This window comes from Pleurodeles waltl, chromosome 4_1, assembly GCF_031143425.1.
Source record: "Pleurodeles waltl isolate 20211129_DDA chromosome 4_1, aPleWal1.hap1.20221129, whole genome shotgun sequence".
NCBI lineage: Eukaryota > Metazoa > Chordata > Amphibia > Caudata > Salamandridae > Pleurodeles > Pleurodeles waltl.
In genome coordinates this window covers 233,056,426-233,077,631 of record NC_090442.1, presented here as the reverse complement: position 1 = coordinate 233,077,631, position 21,206 = coordinate 233,056,426, and the positions used below count along the sequence as shown (strand labels likewise).

The following is a 21,206-nucleotide window of genomic DNA, read 5'->3' as shown; positions in this document are numbered from 1 at the left end:
AGGGACACACTCGACACAGTTGTGCCTCCTAACACAAAAAATATGGCATTGGGCGATTCACAACCACATTCGCCTAATAGCACAATTTATTCCAGGGATTCAGAACCAGTTGGCAGACACTCTCTCGAGATCACCAACAAACCCACGAATGGGAAATTCACCCCCAAATACTAAACAATTACTTTCAAATTTGGGGAACACCTCAAATAGATCTATTTGCAACAAAGGAAAACTCAAAATGCCAAAACTTCGCATCCAGGTACCCACAAGATCAATCCCAAGGCAATGCTCTATGGATGAACTGGTCAGGGATATTTGGGTACGCTTTTCCCCCTCTCCTTCCATATCTAGTAAACAGGTTGAGTCAAAACAAACTCAAACTCATACTAATAGCACCAACATGGGCAAGGCAGCCTTGGTACACAACACTACTAGACCTTTCAGTAGTACCTCATGTCAAACTACCCAACAGACCAGATCTGTTAACACAACACAAACAACAGATCGGACATCCAAATCCAGCATCGTTGAATCTAGCAATTTGGCTCCTGAAATCCTAGAATTCGGGCACTTAGACCTCACACAGGAATGTATGGAGGTCATAAAACAAGCTAGAAAACCTACCACTAGACACTGCTATGCAAATAAGTGGAAAAGATTTGTTTATTACTGCCATAATAATCAAATTCAACCTTTACACGCATCTGCAAAACAAATAGTAGGATACTTACTACATTTGCAAAAATCTAACCTAGCTTTCTCTTCCATTAAAATACATCTTACGGCAATTTCTGCTTACCTACAAATTACGCACTCAATTTCATTGTTTAGGATACCAGTCATAAAGGCGTTTATGGAAGGCCTAAAGAGAATTATACCACCAAGAACACCACCAGTTCCTGCATGGAACCTCAACATTGTCCTAACACGACTCATGGGTCCACCTTTTGAGTCCATGCACTCTTGTGAAATGCAATACTTAACGTGGAAAGTTGCATTTTTAATTGCCATCACATCTCTAAGAAGAGTGAGTGAAATTCAAGCATTTACCATTCAAGAACCATTTATTCAAATACACAAAAATAAAGTTGTTCTACGGACCAATCCTAAATTTTTACCAAAAGTAATCTCACCGTTCCACTTAAATCAAACGGTAGAATTACCAGTGTTGTTCCCACAACCAGATTCTGTAGCCGAAAGAGCACTACATACATTAGACATCAAAAGAGCACTAATGTACTACATTGACAGAACAAAACTAATTCGAAAGACAAAACAACTATCGCCTTTCAAAAACCTCATACAGGAAATCCAATTTCAAAACAAGGCATTGCTAGATGGATAGTTAGGTGCATTCAAACCTGCTATCTTAAGGCCAAAAGAGAACTGCCTATTACACCAAAGGCACACTCAACCAGAAAGAAAGGTGCTACCATGGCCTTGCTAGGAAATATTCCAATGAACGAAATATGTAAGGCAGCAACATGGTCTATGCCTCATACATTTACCAAGCACTACTGTGTAGATGTGCTAACTGCACAACAAGCAACAGTAGGTCAAGCTGTATTAAGAACATTATTTCAAACTACTTCAACTCCTACAGGCTGAACCACCGCTTTTGGGGAGATAACTGCTTACTAGTCTATGCACAGCATGTGTATCTGCAGCTACACATGCCATCGAACGGAAAATGTCACTTACCCAGTGTACATCTGTTCGTGGCATTAGTCGCTGCAGATTCACATGCGCCCACCCGCCTCCCCGGGAGCCTGTAGCCGTTTAGAAGTAGATCTTAAACATTTGTAAATATATTACTTAAAACTTTATTATGTACATACGCATTCACTCCATTGCATGGGCACTATTACTAGCATACACAACTCCTACCTCACCCTCTGCGGGCAAAACAATCAAAGATGGAGTCGACGCCCATGCGCAATGGAGTCGAAATGGGAGGAGTCCCTCGGTCTCGTGACTCGAAAAGACTTCTTCGAAGAAAAACAACTTGTAACACTCCGAGCCCAACACCAGATGGCGGACTGTGCACAGCATGTGAATCTGCAGCGACTAATGCCACGAACAGATGTACACTGGGTAAGTGACATTTTCCATATATATATATATATATATATATATATATATATATATATATATATATATATATATATATATATATATATATATATATAGGAAAAAAACAAACCTTTTTATTGAACATTTTGTGCATTTTCCCACCTTTTAGTGCATAGTACACAAACATTAACGTAAGGTCATATAGGACAGCGACTTACAAATCAGCAGGGAGCAGGCTTGTGCATTGTAATGCGACAAAGCATTTGAGAGCATACAATTATACAAGCAATAAAAATGTTACTTTCGAGAACCATAAACGATCGAACTAGCCGGCACTCACATTATGCGAGAAAAAGAAAGTCTAGATGTTCGCTTAACCGTTTTGGGAAAATGATAAAAGTGCTTGTTAACATCCAGCTTTTAAAGACCGCTTTATTTCATACTGGAAAAGTCGACAATGTAATGTCACTATTATATTTTGTTCTCCTGATGCAGTTGTGTCCTCTTGGAAGGCACGTCGTTGCATACTGGTTGTGTGTGCAATATACTGTAAAAGTGATTAAATCATGTATTCCTGCATTTTCTTTGTATAATTCATAATGATTTTTCAAGAAGTTTGCACCTACAGTACATTGCTGTTTAACGTATTGGGTTTTGTTTCGCTTATTCTGACTTTAGTAAACCTCAGCAGACTGCAAAGAAAAGGAACCTTTTAATAACCTATAATTTATAGTATATAGCAGCAGTTAAGATGAAAGTAAATCACAGTTGATACGTTAGCTTGACCGTAAAAGCAGTAGCGTCCCTGCTACATAACCGGGGTTGTTTGGAGTCGGGCTACTACAGCGTTGATGTGCAGGGTTTTCAGTATATGTTGGAGTAAATGTAAGACTATTTAATATATTGATATATAGTGACTAGCCTGAAGTTGTTTAAGTAACATGTTCATATGGTTATTAATTTAAATGAGGCGCCATTGTTTTTCCACGTGTGACCATGACTTGAGTGTGTGCTTAATTTAGTGTGTATTTTAGTTGGGCAAATGTGAGATGGTCCCATTTAGTTCAGTTTAGTAAGATCATTTGATGCAGTCTTTTAGTATGGAAATACATTAACACATCTAAACAGTTTTCTTATTTTTAACTTTTTGTTTTTGCAACCTTTTAGATAAAACCCTAAAGGACATAATGGCTAAAATATTGAATTGTGGCTATTTTGAAAGTATTCCAGCACACCATGTTCACGAAAAAATTGATTTTCAAGAGGATATGAAAAAACCACAGGCTCCAACTAAAACCAAGGCGGACAAAACTTCAGGTCAGATTTTTGACTTCACCATTTTTAAGTAGGAAACGTCCAGATACTACATTTAGTATCCTTTTACTAACAAGACCTCTTGAGGGTGGGGGGTAATTATTGTTTAAAATGGTAGGAATGGATCAGTAAAATATACTTGCACAGCAATTTATGAAGTCTTCAGCCTCTTTTGGTTTACTTACTCTGCATAAGCGTAGATAACCTGATCAATAGTGCCTTCATATTCGAAATAGTCTCTGTAATTTTGCTCTTACTTTTGAACTGCATTATATGTACATATTTATTACTTTACTCATCAGTTTATCAATTATTACCAATTTAGTGCACGAAATGCTATGAAGCCAGAAGTGTTGAATAGAAAATCTATACCATTTTCCCCCAATGCTCCCGCATCCGATTTACTTTAGTGAAAAAGCTGGGTGCTTATTTCTGGAAGGTGACTGGTCTGAGTATTGGTCCAGGTCCTCGAACTTTCACTTGAACTCCATCCAGATCCTCTCACTTGTGACCTGTTTAATATTCATCTCCTTGTGTGGTCCTAAGCACGCTGGCAAAATGGATTCAATTCCTCTCACCCCTCAGGCAGCACCCACTGTCAGGCAGAGTCGTCTTTGCCATCAGTTGGTTACTTTAGGTCTCCTACAAGCCCTTGAGCTCACTCATTTATTCCTACTTCAGTGGCAATCACCAGAGATTAACATGTTTTTGGTGCAGCATACCAGTTCCATGCAAGATACCAATTTCAACTGCCCCCTTTTACAGGTCTGTTAAGGGTTCCAAGGCCATTCTTCCTTCCATCACGTCAAGTTCTGTTTGCATCCCCAAAGGTAGAATGGCCTTCAGAGGCTGTTAACCCAAGGGGGGTGGGATCCTGGATGCTTTTCTTTTAAAGAGTGGAGGGAAGGAAGATTGCGTATAAAGCTTCAGGTACCAAGCACTGTGGGGCTACACCACATCTACCATGTGTGCAATACCTGGATTTTTCATTGTGTTGCCTGCCACCATTGAATATTTAATGTTTTTCCACCCAAACATATTTTGTGATCATCATGTAGTCATTCCATGAAAGTCAGGTAACCCCTTTAAGCGAGGGGACCTACACATACTTAAGTATGGTTATCATTCACTTTGGAATATATTTTCTGGACTTGTACAGTTTGAAGCTCAAGGCTCTTGGATGACTCAAAGGGGTAACCAGACTAAATTACCTCTTCTACCCTCTTGCCAGGTCTTTCTAGAGCCAGTTGGGCCTCACAATAGCCAGTAGTCATGTGTCCTCATTGATCCAACATGCCTCTGTAGGAAGCTGTTTCTCTATATAGTGCACAAAAATGAAGTACCATGTGCAGAGTGTCCAGTGGTTCCCCAATTGGTATTGCAGAGGCAAAAGTAGATAGGACTAATGCTGTTTTTGAGGTGGTGTGGGCAAGCAGTTAGAGTATCAGAGTAGTGCTAAGCATTTGTTGTAGTCTGAGGCAATAAATGAGACACACTCAAAGAATAAATCTGAGACCAATTTAGAAAAATAACAATTCTTTCTATGTTTTAAACCCAGTAACTACATAAGCAGATAAGTAGATGTTTAAAGCATAAATACTTTTCAGTTTAAAAAATAGACTGCAATTTTCTCTCAATGTTTTCCCATGGAGGAAAAACAACGTTCAACAAACACAGGGTTACCAACGACTTACGAAGCCAATCCTAGGGAGTAGAGGTAAGTACTGGGCACTGATCAGAACCACTACAGGTCACAGCGGGTCGGCCGGGTGCGGAGGTTCAGTAAGGCGTTGGGTGCCCAATGATTTCTTATGAGAGTTTGACCCAGTGACCAGCAGGCTACAGGCTCTGGCTGGAAAGCCAGTTGGGGACAACAAATGGGTAGTTTGTAAACTTGGGCAGCTTGTAAACCTAGGCGCATCTTTGGTCCTCTTCTCCTGTGCCCAGGGGAGACTGATGCAGGGGTGTGTTTTGGTGTCTGGTTTTCCCGTCCTGGAGCACTTGCGGTCAGGGGCACCTGTGAGTTGAGGCTGCAGGCATCATGGGGGGAGTAAAGCAGGGGTGGACACACGGTGGACTTGAGTTCTCAGTAGCTGAAGGAAGTCATTGGTGCCAATGACCCACCTCAGCTGGGGCCAGGGGTCATAGGTGCTGTGGTTGCTGCAGGTGTTTGGTTTCCTCACCACCAGGATGTGGGAGAGGGGGCTTGCGTGCAGGGGCTGCAGGTGACTTGGATGAGTCCAGGAGGGGTGACACTTGGGTGGACTCTCACTCAGGACAGCTGGAGAGCCCAGCTGTCACCTTTGGTGGTGGTCTCAACAGATCGAGGTTGCCGGATACAGAGGTCACTTCAGGTGTTGGGTTTCCAGGCTGCAGAGTGCTTGTTTGGATCGTTTGTTGCTAAGCAGGACTGCTACTCGCAGGAATCTGAGCCTTTTTAGAAGGGAGGCAGGCTTCCTGGGTTTCTTGAAGCTGCAGGACAAGTCGTTTTGTGCAGTGTCTGGTGAGGCTAGCAGGCAGGCCTCAAGGGCTGGTACCGGGTCAGCTGCTGCTGCTTCTGCGGGGTCGACTTTGTCCTTCGTAGGTAGTCAGGATCTGAGTTCTAGGATTCAGAGGTGCCACCTAAATGCTCAATTTGGGGGTGCTACAGAAAGTGCCGGGTGTTAGCCAATGGGCTGCCCACCTTTAGGGTGACTACACCTTTTTTTATGACCACGTCTGCTGGGAAGTGGGCATAACCCTCACCCTTGTGGCCTAATTCCTTCCAAACAAGATTGAGGAATTGAAAAAGTAGTATCGACTTCAGCTCCTCCATCTTGGGGGCAAGACTCGCATTAAGTGGGCACTCCTCCTTATTTAACTAATTTTCCTGCCTGTGCTGCTGCCATTAGTGGGGTTGGGGGAGGTGGGTGGAGTTGGTCATCTCCGCCATTTGGGGAGATCTGGGTTGCATTTCAGACAGCTAGGCCTTTGAAGCTCCCTGCCCTGGAATGTCCAGCCTCCTCCGGATGAGGCATTTCCACCTATGCCCAGAGCAGGCATTTGTTCTGGGCTCCCGAGAGCTCTCAAAGGGTGGCTGCACTGGTTTGGACCAGTCAGTGAACACACCAGTAGCTGGGTAGAGTTTCAGGGGGCACCCCTAAGGAGCCCTTTGTGTGCATTTGTTAATAAATCCATCACTGGGGTCAGTGAGGGTTTATTATTTTGAGAGGCTTGATTCTAAGCATTCCGGGATTGAGAAGCCATCATGTAGCTGGGGAACATGTAATGACCAGTGTCCATCATGTGCATTTAAAAGGGCTTCCCTGTGCACTTACAATGTCTCTGAATCGACAGATATAACAGGGGGATATTTGCTCATGGATATATGCTCTCACATGTGCCCATGATGCACCCTGCCATAGGGGTGACTTACACCTAGCACATGCAGTGTTAGACCTGGCACACAGGGGTGTGTGACAGGTTGTTTTTTAAATTTAGTCTGCACCAACACACACAGTCTGCAATGGCAACACTGTGTGGGTTTGAGGCCACCATGTCAAGAGTCAGTTTCCTACACCCTCTACACCTCCGATAATCCATGCAAGATCAAGTGCACTCTGACAATTATGTTTGTCTTGGGAGTATTTCTAGTCCTTGTGAATCATGCAGATGCTTTTGCTCTGCATTCTCCTGACACTGTGGCATAGCTAGAGCTTTTCTGTCATTCTTTAGTAATTTCATTCATCGCACAAAGATTGTCTAGTGCATACTATTCAGCTTTGGAGATACCACATACTAAGCTCTATTGACTGAAGTCTTAGACAACATATAGAGAGCATACACACATAAGCATATATCTTTAGTTGGAAAACCACTAGCACTTGTAGTTTTGATAGCAGCTGTTGGGGAAATCACTTAATCACAGAAAACCTCGATTTTCCTTTTCCATTTGACCAATTCAAAATGATGCTTGTTCTTGTGGGCTGAATCAATTTTACTTTTCGTCACCTTAAAACGTATCAAGAATACAGATTCATGCTGGGTGAGGGGCAGCAAGGCGACTGGGCAAGAGTCATGTCAGCTGCTGCACTGACATTGCCACACTACATTTTTCTGCCATGAGAACCCTGCCAAATTATCCTAATTATCAGCAACATTTAATTGTGGCTCACCTTTACAATGCATCCACTACACTAAGGGACTACTGCAGTGACCACTGCAAAAAAGTAAGTGCACCAAATTAAGGTACAACTCATTAAATTGACAAAGCAATTAAGGGTTTTTTATGGTAGTAAGTTTTTAAGGGTATATTTATAAAGCACGGGCATCATCCAAAGGTCCCAAAGTGCTTCATAGGGTAATTATTTTTGTTACATGAAACTTTGAGATTGTTAAAGATAGACAATGCAACTCTAAATAATTACAAAGGAATGGGAATATAACACTGTAAATCATTACATAAAGCATACAATAGACATAAAAACATTATGGTAATATATAAAGAGTGCACCCAGGCACATATGGTCGTAAAAAGATTGAATTTGTATAGGGGGTCTTGTACAAGAATTGATTGTTTTGTATGAAGTACTGTTGGAGGATAAGGGCTTTCAGGTATGTTTTGAAAGTTGCCAGCAAGGTGGTAGTCTGCAAATTTGTAGGTACTAAATTCCAGATTCTGGTGCACTTTCTGAGAAAGATAGCCATCACTTCTTCCTTTTAGAAGGGTGTGCTCAAGAAGCATCTCTTGGGCACAGTGCAAAGGACAACTTGAGTTTGTTCGCCAGGTAATGGGGAGTGGATCCGTGCAGAGCCTATGGGTGATGCAGACAGCCTTGTAGATAGCTCATTCTTCAATTGGCAACCATAGGAGGGTGATCAGCATGGGGCAATGTGGTCATTTCTTTTGGCCCCATGGACGAACCATGCTGGTGAATGTAGAATCGTTTTCAAGTGAGTGAGATGGGCTTTAGGGAGACAAGTCAGAATTATGAGTCTGTTCTGGTGAGCCCCAGTGTATGAGCAAGCGATTTAAGATCTTGTCCTGGGATATAATGGCGGATATCCCACAGAAGAATTAGTTGATAGTGGGTTTTTGGCCATGATACAGATTTGAGAATATAGGTTCAGTCTTTTCTTTAGAATGACTCCCTGAGACTTAGTACTGTCAACAATGGTCGGTTTACTGTTGACTATGTCTGTCCATCTAGAATTGCAGCGGAGGGGTTGATTTCGAAGGGTAGTGGTAAAGGTTTTTTATGGTTTAGGGTTCGATATGAGGGATTAAATTGCAGTATGTAAACTGCTACTTTAACAAAAAAAATATAAAGGAAGTATTGGGTTAACCACATGGAAATATAAAAAGGGGTATTAAGGTGGGTTTACCTTGTATAGTAAGAAGGGGTTTTTAGGGTTGAGAGAAAGGTGGAATTGTGGAATGTGTTTTTTATATTTAATGTATTTGAGTAAGTGGCTTGGTGTTGTCTGCACTGTAGTGGTAAATGTCATTGAAGTGAATATGGGGTAGGTGTTTGTTGTAGTGAATGCACTGTAAGTGGCTTGCACGGTACTGATCTATAATCCTATTTCCACTTTTGACACGTTCAAAAACTGTTGAACATCATGAAATGCTGCATGAAGAGAAATAGGACTTGTGGGTCAGTTGACTTCTGCAAAACTGGACACAAACACTTTAAATTGAGGTAGCCACTGATTTCAGTGCCCTACGGAGTTCCCTGGAAATACTGTTAGAATATTGTTAAATGTGCCTAAGCCATTGCGTGAATTAATTGGGGACATTGGTCTATGTGCACCACTATAGCACCCAGTATACTCGTAGTTGAAAGAGAAGAGACTATTTTACACCTTGACTCCTTCCTACAACTGGATGTTACACTACTTTATATGTAATACTGTGAAAAAATGTTTGCTCCTATGCTGGATCCCCACAGATCTATTAAAGAACTTGCTTGTCCATTCTTACTAATGTAGTCTCTAATACAAAATTATCAACATTGTATTGGACAGTAAGATACATTTTGATTCATGTGGCTAAAAGTCAACTTCTTGGAGTGGGTCAGTTATACTCCATGCTCTTGTGCTCAGCCAAGTACCATTCCCTTAACTTATCCTGCAGTAACTCACCTGATCGCTGAGTTCAATCATTATGTACCTAATTTTACTGACTTGCTGCAAGTTCTGCTACTGAACTTTGTATCTGGGCCCACTGCAACATTGAAAGGCCATAATCTGACTCAAATGCTCATCACCTGATAGAAGTGCTTCAACATTCACCTATTCTATTCCTCCCCTAAGTAATATATATGTATATACATATTCCACATTGCTAATTATGCTAGACTGATGTGATTTCCTATAACAAAGCATTTACAGTCTTGATACTGAGTTCAATCCTTGTTTTTTTTGTTTTTTTCTTAGTTATGGTTAGTTGAATCAATCATAATGCATTTTCAAAAATGCCCTCCACATGTAGGTGGGCACTAATATTTAACCCCCCAAAAAAAGTGTGGATTATTTCTGTCATCTGGACAGAAAAGTATCACGTTCAGCCTACGTTAAGATCTGTTTAAGCCAAAAATGAATCCTAGCTAAACTGGGCCCTGAAGAGGTGGTCTGTATGCAAAATGTGTTCCAGCTGAGACTGAAATTGTACAGATAAAATCTTTTTCAAAACAAATATTGTGCTCAAAATAGCAATGATATTTAGTTTGAACATTTAAAAGTAATTCACATATTGGCATCCGTTCTAAGACTCTTCGCCCCCATGATAGTATGTGGGATTTATGTCCGCCAGATCCCCCTTCTCTCCATTAGGCTAGTCAACCGATATTCAAAGCCCTGTGGACCTTCCCCTCTTTGCATTGCAAGTGGAGACAAGTGAGCACACCGCAAGTACTCCATGCGAGTCGCAGTCAGTTACATTTGTGCAGTGCTCTTAATACCAAGTGCCCTGGTTTATGTACACTTATTAAAGGTTTATTGACCAGTTAGTAGTTAAGCTATCACAATTAGGAAATCAAAATGTTTGCAACAAGGGAGGACAACAGTCCATTTAAAAACAAACATTTTATATTTTGGAAGGGGATTATGCAGATATGACTATATAGAGAACCTGTTCAATACTCACTGCTTGTACTTGTTCTTTAAACACTTCCATTCTTAACTGTTATTTTATCCAGCTCTTTCATAGTGTGACTGTAGGAAGTTGGCTCTGTATATACTATTTCAAAGTAAGAAATAGTGTGCACAGAGTCCAAGGGTTTCCCTTGGAGGTAAGATAGTGGCAAAAATAGATAATTCTAATGCTCTATTTTGTGGTAGTGTGGTCGAGCAGTAGGCTTATCAGAGGGTAGTGTTAAGCATTTGTTGTACACCCACAGGCAATAAATGAGGAACACACATTCAAAGACTTACTCCAGGCCAATAGGTTTTTATATTGAAAAATATATTTTCTTAGTTCATTTTAAGAACCACAGGTTCTAGATTTACATTAAACACTTTAAATGCAAGGTGCTTCACTTAGATACTTTAGGAACTTTGAATAAAAGCAATGTGACATACAGTCTTTGTAAAAATGGCAATAAGCTATTTTCAAAATGGACACTGTGCAAAAATCAACAGTTCCTGGGGGGAGGTAAGTAAAGGTTAGTTTTGAAGGTAGGTAAAACACAAGTCTCAAAATTGGGGCATAGGAAGCCCACCGTTGGGGGTTCAGGGCAAACAGAGGTCAAAGAGGTGCCCAAAACACATAGGCTTCTATCGAACAGGGGTGCCCCGGTTTCAGTCTGCCAGCAGGTAAATACCCGTTTCCTCGGGGGGGCGACCAGGGGGGTTTTGTAGGGCACCGGGGGAGACACAAAGCACAGAAAGTACATCCTCAGCAGCACAGGGGCGGCCGGGTGCAGTGTGCAAACAGGCGTCTGGTTTTGTATAGGAAGTAATGGAGGGACCCAGGGGTCACTTCAACGATGCAGGCAGGCACGGGGGGGGGCTCCTTGGGGCAGCCACCACCTGGACTAGGCAGAGGGTCGCCTGGGGGGGTCGCTCTTGCACTGTAGTTCGGTTCCTTCAGATCCTGGGGTTGTGGGTGCATTGTTGTTTCCAGGCGCCGGGTCCCTTGTTACAGGCAGTCGTGGTCAGGGGGAGCCTCTGGATTCTCTCTGCAGGCGTTGCGGTGGGGGCTCAGGGGGGTTGTCTCTGGTTACTCACGGGCTCGCAGTCACCGGGGAGTCCTCCCTGAGGTGTTTGTTTTCTGCAGGTCGAGCCGTGGGCGTCTGGTGCAGAGTGGGAAGTCTTGCGCTTCCAGCGGGAAATGTGAAGTCTTTAAAGTTGCTTCTTTGTTGCAAAAAAGCTGCAGGTTTTTGAACAGGGCCGCTGTTCATGGGAGTTTCTTGGTCCTTGGGTGCAGGGCAGTCCTCTGAGGCTTCAGAGGTCGCTGGTCCCTGTTGGATGCGTCGCTGTTGCAATTTTCTTTGAAGTTGGGAGACAGGCCGGTAGGGCTGGGGCCAAGGCAGTTGTCGTCTCAGTCTTCTCTGCAGGGCTTCAGGTCAGCAGTCCTTCTTGTTAAGGTTGCAGGAATCTGATTTCCTAGGTTCTGGGGTGCCCCTAAATACTGAATTTAGGGGTTTGTTTAGGTCTGGGAGGGCAGTAGCCAATGGCTGTCGCTACACCCTCTTTGTGCCTCCTCCCTGTGGGGAGGGGGGCACATCCCTAATCCTATTGGGGGAATCCTCCACTCTCAAGATGGAGGATTTCTAAAAGCCGGAGTCACCTCAGCTCAGGACACCTTAGGGGCTGTCCTGACTGGTGGATGGCTCCTCCTTGTTTTTCTAATTATCTCCTCCAGCCTTGCCGCCAAAAGTGTGGGGGCAGTGGCCGGAGGGGCGGGCATCTCCACTAGCTGGGATGCCCTGTGGTGCTGTAACAAAAGGGGTGAGCCTTTGAGGCTCACCTCCAGGTGTTACAGTTCCTGCAGGGGGAGGTGAGAAGCACTTCCACCCAGTACAGGCTTTGTTCCTGGCCACAGAGTGACAAAGGCACTCTCCCCATGTGGCCAGCAACATGTCTGGTGTGTGGCAGGCTGGCAGGAACTGGTCAGCCTACACTGGAAGTCAGGTTGGTATTCAGGGGGCACCCCTAAGGTGCCCTCCGGGTGTATGTTACAATAAATTGCACACTGGCATCAGTGTGCATTTATTGTGCTGAGAAGTTTGATACCCAACTTCCCAGTTTTCAGTGTAGCCATTATGGAACTGTGGAGTTCGTGTTTGACAAACTCCCAGACAATATACTCTTATGGCTACCCTGCACTTACAATGTCTAAGGTTTTGCTTAGACACTGTAGGGGCATAGTTCTCATGCACATATGCCCTCATCTGTGGTATAGTGCACCCTGCCTTAGGGCTGTAAGACCTGCTAGAGGGGTGACTTATCTATGCCATAGGCAGTGTGAGGTTGGCATGGCACCCTGAGGGGAGTTATGATAAAAATGAGTACACTGTTCCAGAAAAAACTGTCAATGAGGACGAAAGAGATTGAAAGTGATAATGTAGGAGTGCCCTCAAGCATCACAATAGGATGCTAAGCATCATCATCGGGCTAACTCCTCGTCAGACTGGCACTGCAACATCTGACGGGCCACCACACAAGGTTCATGCTCAGGGAGAATGTACACTGGACCATTAACCTCCCAGTCCCTCTCTTTTTGGTAGTACCCTGAGCGGAGTGCCATGTCGACTTAGTCATTTTCTCCCCACCAGCACACACAAGCTGTGAAGCAGTGTGCATGTGCTGTGTGAGGGGTCCCCAGGGTGGCATAAGGCATGCTGCAGCCCTTGGAGACCTTCCCTGGCATCAGGGCCCTTGTTCCCTGAGGTACCAGTTACAAGGGACTTACCTGGGTGCCAGGGTTTGTGCCAGTTGTGGAGACAAAGGTACAGTTTAGGGAAACAACACAGGTGCTGGGGCCTGGTTAGCAGGGTCCTGGCACACTTTCAAATCATAACTTAGCATCAGCAAAGGCAAAAAGTCAGGGGGTAACCATGCCAAGGAGGCATTTCCTTACAGTGACCTTACAGTGGTAAGACATGGCCTAATAGTCGCATGCATTTTATACTGCATGTCTCGATGCCACAAATTAAGTTCATAAAGCAGTTGATGGATTGAAAAACATGGTGTCTTTGTTACATATGCTGAAATGTAACTGCCTGTAAGTGGCTCTTCTACATATTCCTAATATTACCTTGGTCCCAGGGGCGTTGTAGCTATGATGGTTAAAACCAGGCTGACATCATTTTTTTTTATTATTTTTTTTTTTTTACTGCTAGCAACCTTGTTGATTTACTGAGGTGATCACTGGTGCTAATCTTGAATAGGGTGGCTGCTAATGTAATCTTGTCTGATTTTGACTATTACAACCCTACAATATTAGTAGTAGCTCTGAATGATGTTCATTAAACATAAGTAGCTTGTACTAAAAAGGTTGGAGACCCCTGCTCTAGAGTATTTAGGCACGAAACTAAATGCAGTAGTCAATGGTTTACTTTGAATTCTTGTAATCCTACTCATAAAGTTGTTTTAATGCCATAGTTCAATGTGGATATGATAGCTAAATTTACAATGGCAAAATGCAATTCTTATTCACAGAATCTGCAATTTATAAATGGTAAACAGAAATTTGCCCTAACATACTTCCAAGGGTAGTTTAGTCTGCATTGCTGGATGGGGCCACCTGTTATTTGGTGAAATTTTACAAATTTGACTTGCCATTATACATCAACTTTTTTTTTTTTTTTTTTTACCATGAGAAGATATTAAGTTTGCTCTTGTCAAAGGTCCTATAAGACACCTGTTGCATTTCTGTTGTGTAACCATTTTCACAACAGAATTATGAATTTCTGACTTGCATAGATGGACTCTCTGACTTCATTCTGATTTTTAAGTCAAATGTACCTCAAACATAGAATTAAACTTTAAGTAAATTATGATTCTGGCTTCTTTTACATGTGAAGTATGCTTTGAGGGAGATGTGAAAACCTGGAGTCTTAATTTGGTAATTCATTGTATTTGCTTGTGGAGATAAACTTTCCATCCACATACATAGGGCACTACTGTTTAACCCCTTCGCTGTCAGGCCTTTTCACCTCCTGTGCCGAGCCTTTTTTTGCTATTTGGGGCAGTTCGCGCTTAGGCCCTCAACTTTTTCTCCACATAAGCTACCCAGGCCAAATTTGCGTCCTTTTTTTTTTTTTTTCCCAACATCCTAGGGATTATGGAGTTACCCAGACTTTGTGGGTTCCCCTGAAGGAGACCAAGAAATTAGCCAAAATACTGCAAAAATGGAGTTTAAAAAAAAAAAGGCTGCAGAAGGCTTGTGTTTTTTTCCCTGAGAATGGCATCAACAAAGAGTTTGCGGTGCTACAATCACCAGCTTTCAGGAACAGGCAGACTTGAATCAGAAAACCCAATTTTTCAACACAATTTTGCAATTTTACTGAGACCTACCCCATTTTTATTATTTGTTGTGCTTTCAGCCTCCTTCCAGTTAGTGACAGAAATGGGTGTGAAACCAATGCTGGTTCCCAGAAAGCTAAGCAGTTCTAAAAAGTAGACACAATTCTGAATTCAGCAAGGGGTCATTTGTGTAGATCCTACAAGGGTTTCCTACAGAAAATAACAGCTGAAACAAAAAAATATTGAAATTGAGGTGAAAAAAAAAAAACAATTTTTCTCCACGTTTTACTCTAACTTTTTCCTGCAATGTCATATTTTCAAAAGCAATATACCGTTACATCTGCTGGACTCTTCTGATTGCGGGTATATATAGGGCTTGTTGGTTCATCAAGAACTCTAGGTACCAAGAGCCAATAAAGGAGCTGCACCTTGAAACGGGGTTTCATTGTATAACGGGCACACAGCAATTAATTTGGTGAAATATAAAAAGTGAGAAATAGGTATCAAGAAAACCATTGTATTTCCAAAATGGGCACAAGATAAGGTGTTGAGAAGCGGTGGTTATTTGCACATCTCTGAATTCCAGGGTGCCCATACTAGCATGTGGATTACAGGGCATTTCTCAAATAGATGTCTTTTTTACACACACTTACATTTGGAAGGAAAAAATGTAGAGAAAGACAAGGGGCAATAACACTTGTTTTGCTATTCTGTGTTCTCCCAAGTCTCCGGATAAAAAAGGTACCTCAATTGCGTTGGTATGCCTAATGCTCGCAACAGGAAATGCAACATGGACACATCACATTTTTACATTGAAATCTGATGTGTTTCTTGCAAAGTGCCTAGCTGTAGATTTTGGCCTCTAGCTCATCCGGCACCTAGGGAAACCTACCAAACCTGTGCATTTTTTAAACTAGAGACCTAGGGGAATCCAAGATGGGGCGACTTGTGGGGCTCGAACCAGGTTCTGTTACCCAAAATCCTTTGCAAACCTCAATTTGGCCAAAAAAACACTTTTTCCTCACATTTCGGTGACAGAAAATTCTGGAATCTGAGAGGAGCCACAAATTTCCTTCCACCCAGCACTCCCGATAAAAATGGTACCTCACTTGTGTGGGTAGGCCTAGCGCCAGCGACCGGATATGCCACAAAACAAAACATGGACACATCACATTTTCCCAAACAAAACAGACCTGTTTTTTGCAAAGTGCCTAGCTGTGGATTTTGGCCTCTAGCTCAGTCGGCACCAGGGGAAACCTACCAAACCTGCACATTTTTGAAAACTAGACACCTAGGGGAATCCAAGATGGGGTGACTTGTGGGGCTCTGACCAGGTTCTGTTACCCAGAATCCTTTGCAAACCTCAAAATTTTGCCAAAAAACACTTTTCCCTCACATCTTGGTGACAAAGTTCTGGAATTTGAGAGGAGCCACAAATTTCCTTCCACCCAGCATTCCCCCAAGTCTCCCGATAAATGGTACCTCACTTGTGTAGGTGGGCCAAGTGCTTGTGACAGGGAAGAGCCAAAAACATGTTGAAATTGAGGGGGAACCAAAGCGGGTCCAAAAGGGCAGTTTGGAAAAAAAAATACATTTTTAGGCTGACAAGTGCAGCAGAATTTTTATCAGTATAGATGAGACAATGCTGGGTGGCAGGAATTTTTTGGATTCCTGCAGATTCTGGAAGGTTCCATCACCAAAATGTGGGAAAAATGTGTGATTTCCAGCAAAGTTGGAGGTTTGCAGGGCATTGTGGGTAAGAAAATGGTGCGGGTGCATGTGAAACACACCACCCTGGAATCACCCAGATGTTTAGTTTTCAGATGTGTCTAGGTCTTGTGGATTTTTCTACATGGCAGCGTCCCAAAGTCCATAAAGTGCAGCCCTCCCCATTCCAAGTGGGACGATTTTGAGAGTTAGCCAAGCTCTCATGGCCCAAATGTAAAACGAAAACCCCAAATAATCAAATATACTCTTGCTTGCCATGGTATAAGAAGTTTTAGTGTGCGGGGGAGAGCTGAAAGACTGTTACCTCCTTCAGTTGGGGTGGGGGCATAACCAGGCCCATACTGGTTGGTAGCCATCACCCCTATTTTTTTATTTTTTTTTAGTCCCTGGCATCTAGTAGACTTTCTGCCCCCCAGGGTGTGCATCGGGGGTAATTGCCCCATCTGCCCACTGGTGGGCAGAACAACTTGGTCCGCATTTATTTGGGGTGGGGGTATGGCCATACCTCCACCCTCCTTTATTGAAAAAAAAAATCTTCCCTGGTGGGCTTTCTTGGGCTTTCTTGCCTAAAGGGTCGCTCCCCACCTCCTTAAAAAAAAAAAAAAAAAAAAAAAAAAAAAAAAAAAGAAATATGAAAAAATGATTCCTGGAGCCTAGGCTTTGAAAAAAATGCCCCCCTCCCCCGAGGAGCGACCCTTGCCCAAGGGGTCGCTCCCCTTATGCCAATTTCCCTAAATGAAAATAATCCCTGGTGTCTAGTGGGCATTTTAGCAGCCGGATCGCTTCACGATCCCGCTGCTAAAATGCTCTGAGAGACATCAAAGGGAAGGAAATTCATTTCCTTCCCTTTGAAGCCTCTCAGGGCCCCCATCACGTGATCGGAAGAGAAATGCAAAAGCATTTCTCTTCCGATCGCGCTGGAAGCTCAGGGAGGAGGCCTCTGTGAGGTCAGCGCGCAATCGCGTGCTGATGTCACGGTGGGGTGGGAGGTTCGGGGGTGGAAGGGAAAGGTCTTCCCCTTCCATCGCTCCCTTTGGGGGTGTGTGAGGGTAGACCACAGAGGGAGCGGGCTCTGTGCCCAGGACGTAATGGTTACGTCCTGGGCACACGAGCACTGTGCCGCAGGACATAACCATTACGTCTGCGGCACAGAAGCGGTTAAAGTCTTATCTATCAAACTTCTATGTAGCAATCTTAACACTTTACAGATAGACCAATGCTGACATGAACTGAACTAGGACTGTTTTGCTTTAGCTTACAAAGAATGGATAAAGTGTTATAGTTCTTAAGCAGCAAAATAGAATTTTGTAAGGCTCCCCAGCAGACTTGTTTTCAGACTGTGACGGACCTGTCTGAAATATTTGTTATTTCTTAGACTGATATACACTACGCTTGTGTAAAAGTGTGTGGATCCAGAGTCTACTTGTACTGCTGTGTTAAAAACAGAAACTGGTGCAAGAGCTTTTAAAAAAAAATAAAAAATAAATAAGGAGTAGCCGAGAATAACAAAGAAAAAGCTGCAGTCATTAAATACAGACATAACCCCATTAAGCCGAAAATCATGCCCTAATAACATTCATTCATTCTCCTCAAAAAAACTGAGTATCCTGTTTCAGGTGTTCATATAGCCAACAATCCTACAACACCGTACCAGAAGTCAACGCACTGAAATTCGATAAATACTTGTGATACAATCCAATCGGAAATCAGACTGAGATTGATCAAGATTGCATGGAGTCTATCATTACCCAATGGCTTCCATATCCTGGCTCTCCTAATCCTTGCTCTTCTGCCTTTACGTTGGTACAACCTCCTCACAAGAGAAGTGTCAGAAATCTAGGTAGCCATTGATAATAAGACAAGGCTTCTGGATTTAACTATGTTGCTGCAATGCATATACGAGTTATAGCCATGGTGGCACAAATTGGCTACAGTATTTGCTCATCCCTTATACAGTGTCTAGCACCAACACCATTACCTATGGTGTAATGGAGAACTAGCAGTTTAGAGTAGTACTCCAAAATGCAATGTCTCTGTTCCTAAATGTTGGTGACTTTATGCAAGAAAACATGTGGGCCATGTTTACCTCGCTAATTCTGCAACACGGGCAGTTAATCAATTATTTTTTTTTCCTCCAACTTCAAAGGGTTATAGTATAAATTGTATAACGTCTTGTATTGTTGAATCTCCAGCCCTGCAAATAGTAAGATCTCTCAAACTAAACGGAATGATTGTTGAAAGAAACATTTACTAGGCTTAGTATCCAGTCTTCTGGCCCACTTCTCTACTTGCACATTGCATATATTTCTTTTGAGGGCAGTAAGCAAGATGTATATTGTCCTGATTATAACAACTCTCGGAGATCAAAATGAGACAATAGCAACCCACATCTATAATAATTTGGTCTTTTTGACCTTGCAAAAAAAGCCCTAATTTGCAGATATAAAAAAAAAAACTATACATAGGCAGGCCATACTTCTGCTAAAAGTCAGCAAAAGCTATACTTTTTGGGGGAAGCCCTTATAACCCCACTGTATCAGGGCCAAATATCAATCCAACTTATAAATGTACAGAGGGGATCCCAACACAGGTGATTTGTATGGTTAAAGCGGTGAAATCTGCAGTGAAGATGTTCACACGCGGAGGGCTTTTACAAAGAAATAAATCGAACGTAACTTTGAAAAAGGAAATATATTGAAGTAACGGCGATTGCCGCCAGTAAAAGCACCATGAAAACTAACTCTACGTTTGAAGATAAGGTACGGTCTTTGATGTCCTGAAGAGGCCAGAAATTGAAAGGCCTAAACGTGTCGACAATGTTTGTGAGGAGTGTTTCTGAAATTATGGAACAATGACAAAATTAAAATGGGATTGTATCGTATATAAGTACCAGGAACCAAGAACCTAGGAAAGGCGATACTAAACATCATTACCTCAGAGTACAATACTGCTTGCCGTAAAGGTTTAGCAGCTTATGAATTGAAAGACTTCAGTGCAAGAGCCTTTTTTGAATATTGTTTTAGAATAACTGTATGTTAAATGTTACATGTTTAATGATTAAGTGTTTTATTTGTGTCTGGGTAACTGTTTGTATATATTGTTTGTGATTTAGTCATGTTCATAGTTTTGTAATGTTTAATATAATTGGTGAGAACAAGACAGAGACAAAGAAATTAATAAATAATTGGAATGGTAAAGACAGTAAATATTTTCCAGTGATTAATTGATTTTTTTCACTTAGGATATATACAAATATATATTTATCCCCTCTGTACATTTATAAGTTGGATTGACAAGTCTGCAAAGGAGCACATCTGATCAGAGAAAAGATCCCTGATTTTTCCTATACCTGCTTGCTTCGACTGCGCAAGATTGAGCATCACTTGGAAAAAGTGGAGAATGCCAGAGCGCAGGGCATGATAACTATATTGGGCCAGGCCAGATCTACCCTTCAGCCTAGTCCAAATACTGCTTGCTGTTGTGATCATCTTTAGCTTGTTTGATTTTTAATGACTTTGTTCTAGAATTGTTAAGAGGCTCTACCTTATTTACCCAAAATGAATTAATAAATGGATGGCAGTCCCTGTAGACTGAGAACCCTGCTTCCCTAGCTGGTAATAACTATGTTATATGTTGAAGCACTGATGCACAATAATATTTGGAACTAGGCACTGCCCAGCCGCCCCCATCTAATGGCAGCACTAGATACTTCAAGGCTCTTCTTACCGCCTTGTATTTCCAGATAGGTATTACAGATAGGGCAGCCTTGGTTCAATAAGCTGGGTGCTATCTTTAAAAGAATTGCCCTAAATAGATATGACCTTCTGTAAAATCAGCATTTTGATAACGTTATGTCACGCAACAACTGTTAAATAAAGATTATTTATCTCTTCCAAATCTCTTGATTTTAGTCAATAGGTATCCCCATTTAATAGGGCTAAATCTTCTACCTTGGCCCTGATAATAACTATCAAGTCTACAGAGCTATCAGTCTTACGATTTTGAAAGCTCACTGAAGAATCTCATACAATTTCGGTCTTATCCCTGTAAAAACCCAATATCTTGCCAAAGCTTACAGCCTCCAAGTCTACCTTGTTAATAGTTTTTTCTCTCTATGGTAAAAATTGCAATTTAAGCATAAGCCATTTGCTCAGGCTAATCTTTGCGCCAAGGTTAGTGAATAAAACAAAGGAGCAATATACAATGCAGAGAAGTGGAGCATGTACACCACTGCCTTGTCCCTCTACTAACTGCAAGAGTATCAGATTCTGTTCTCATAGTTTGCATTTTAGCTGTACAGCTACTATAAAGTTTTCCAATAGCAACTTTAATAAAGGGGGCAACCCCCACGTTAGTGAGGACTTCCCATAGATGCGTCCAAGTAACCTCATCTATTGCTTTTTCCTTGTCGGGTAGGATCGTTGCCATAGTCTTCATCGACTCTGCTATATCAAATGTCATAATACGATCTGTTGTACTACGACCTGGAACAAAGCCATGCTGCCACAGGGAGACTAATCTGGCAGTGACCCCACTCACACATTACGATAACCTTTGAATATATTTTAGCATTATTAAGTGATGTTTGTCTATAAGAAGGGTGGAAGAGCTTTGATTTAACTATTGCTCTAACTGTACCT

The 21,206-nt window shown here is 42.2% G+C and overlaps 1 protein-coding gene across 2 annotated transcripts in view; it reads left to right on the top strand.

The window, feature by feature from the left end:
- Positions 1 to 21,206, top strand: part of CAPRIN2 (caprin family member 2) — a 743,926-nt gene that overhangs the window by 188,236 nt on the left and 534,484 nt on the right. For both annotated transcript variants that reach the window (XM_069228195.1, XM_069228194.1), the window contains exon 7: positions 3,241 to 3,390. In XM_069228195.1, coding sequence (XP_069084296.1) covers positions 3,241 to 3,390 — 150 coding nt within the window. The remainder of the gene's footprint in view (positions 1 to 3,240; positions 3,391 to 21,206) is intronic.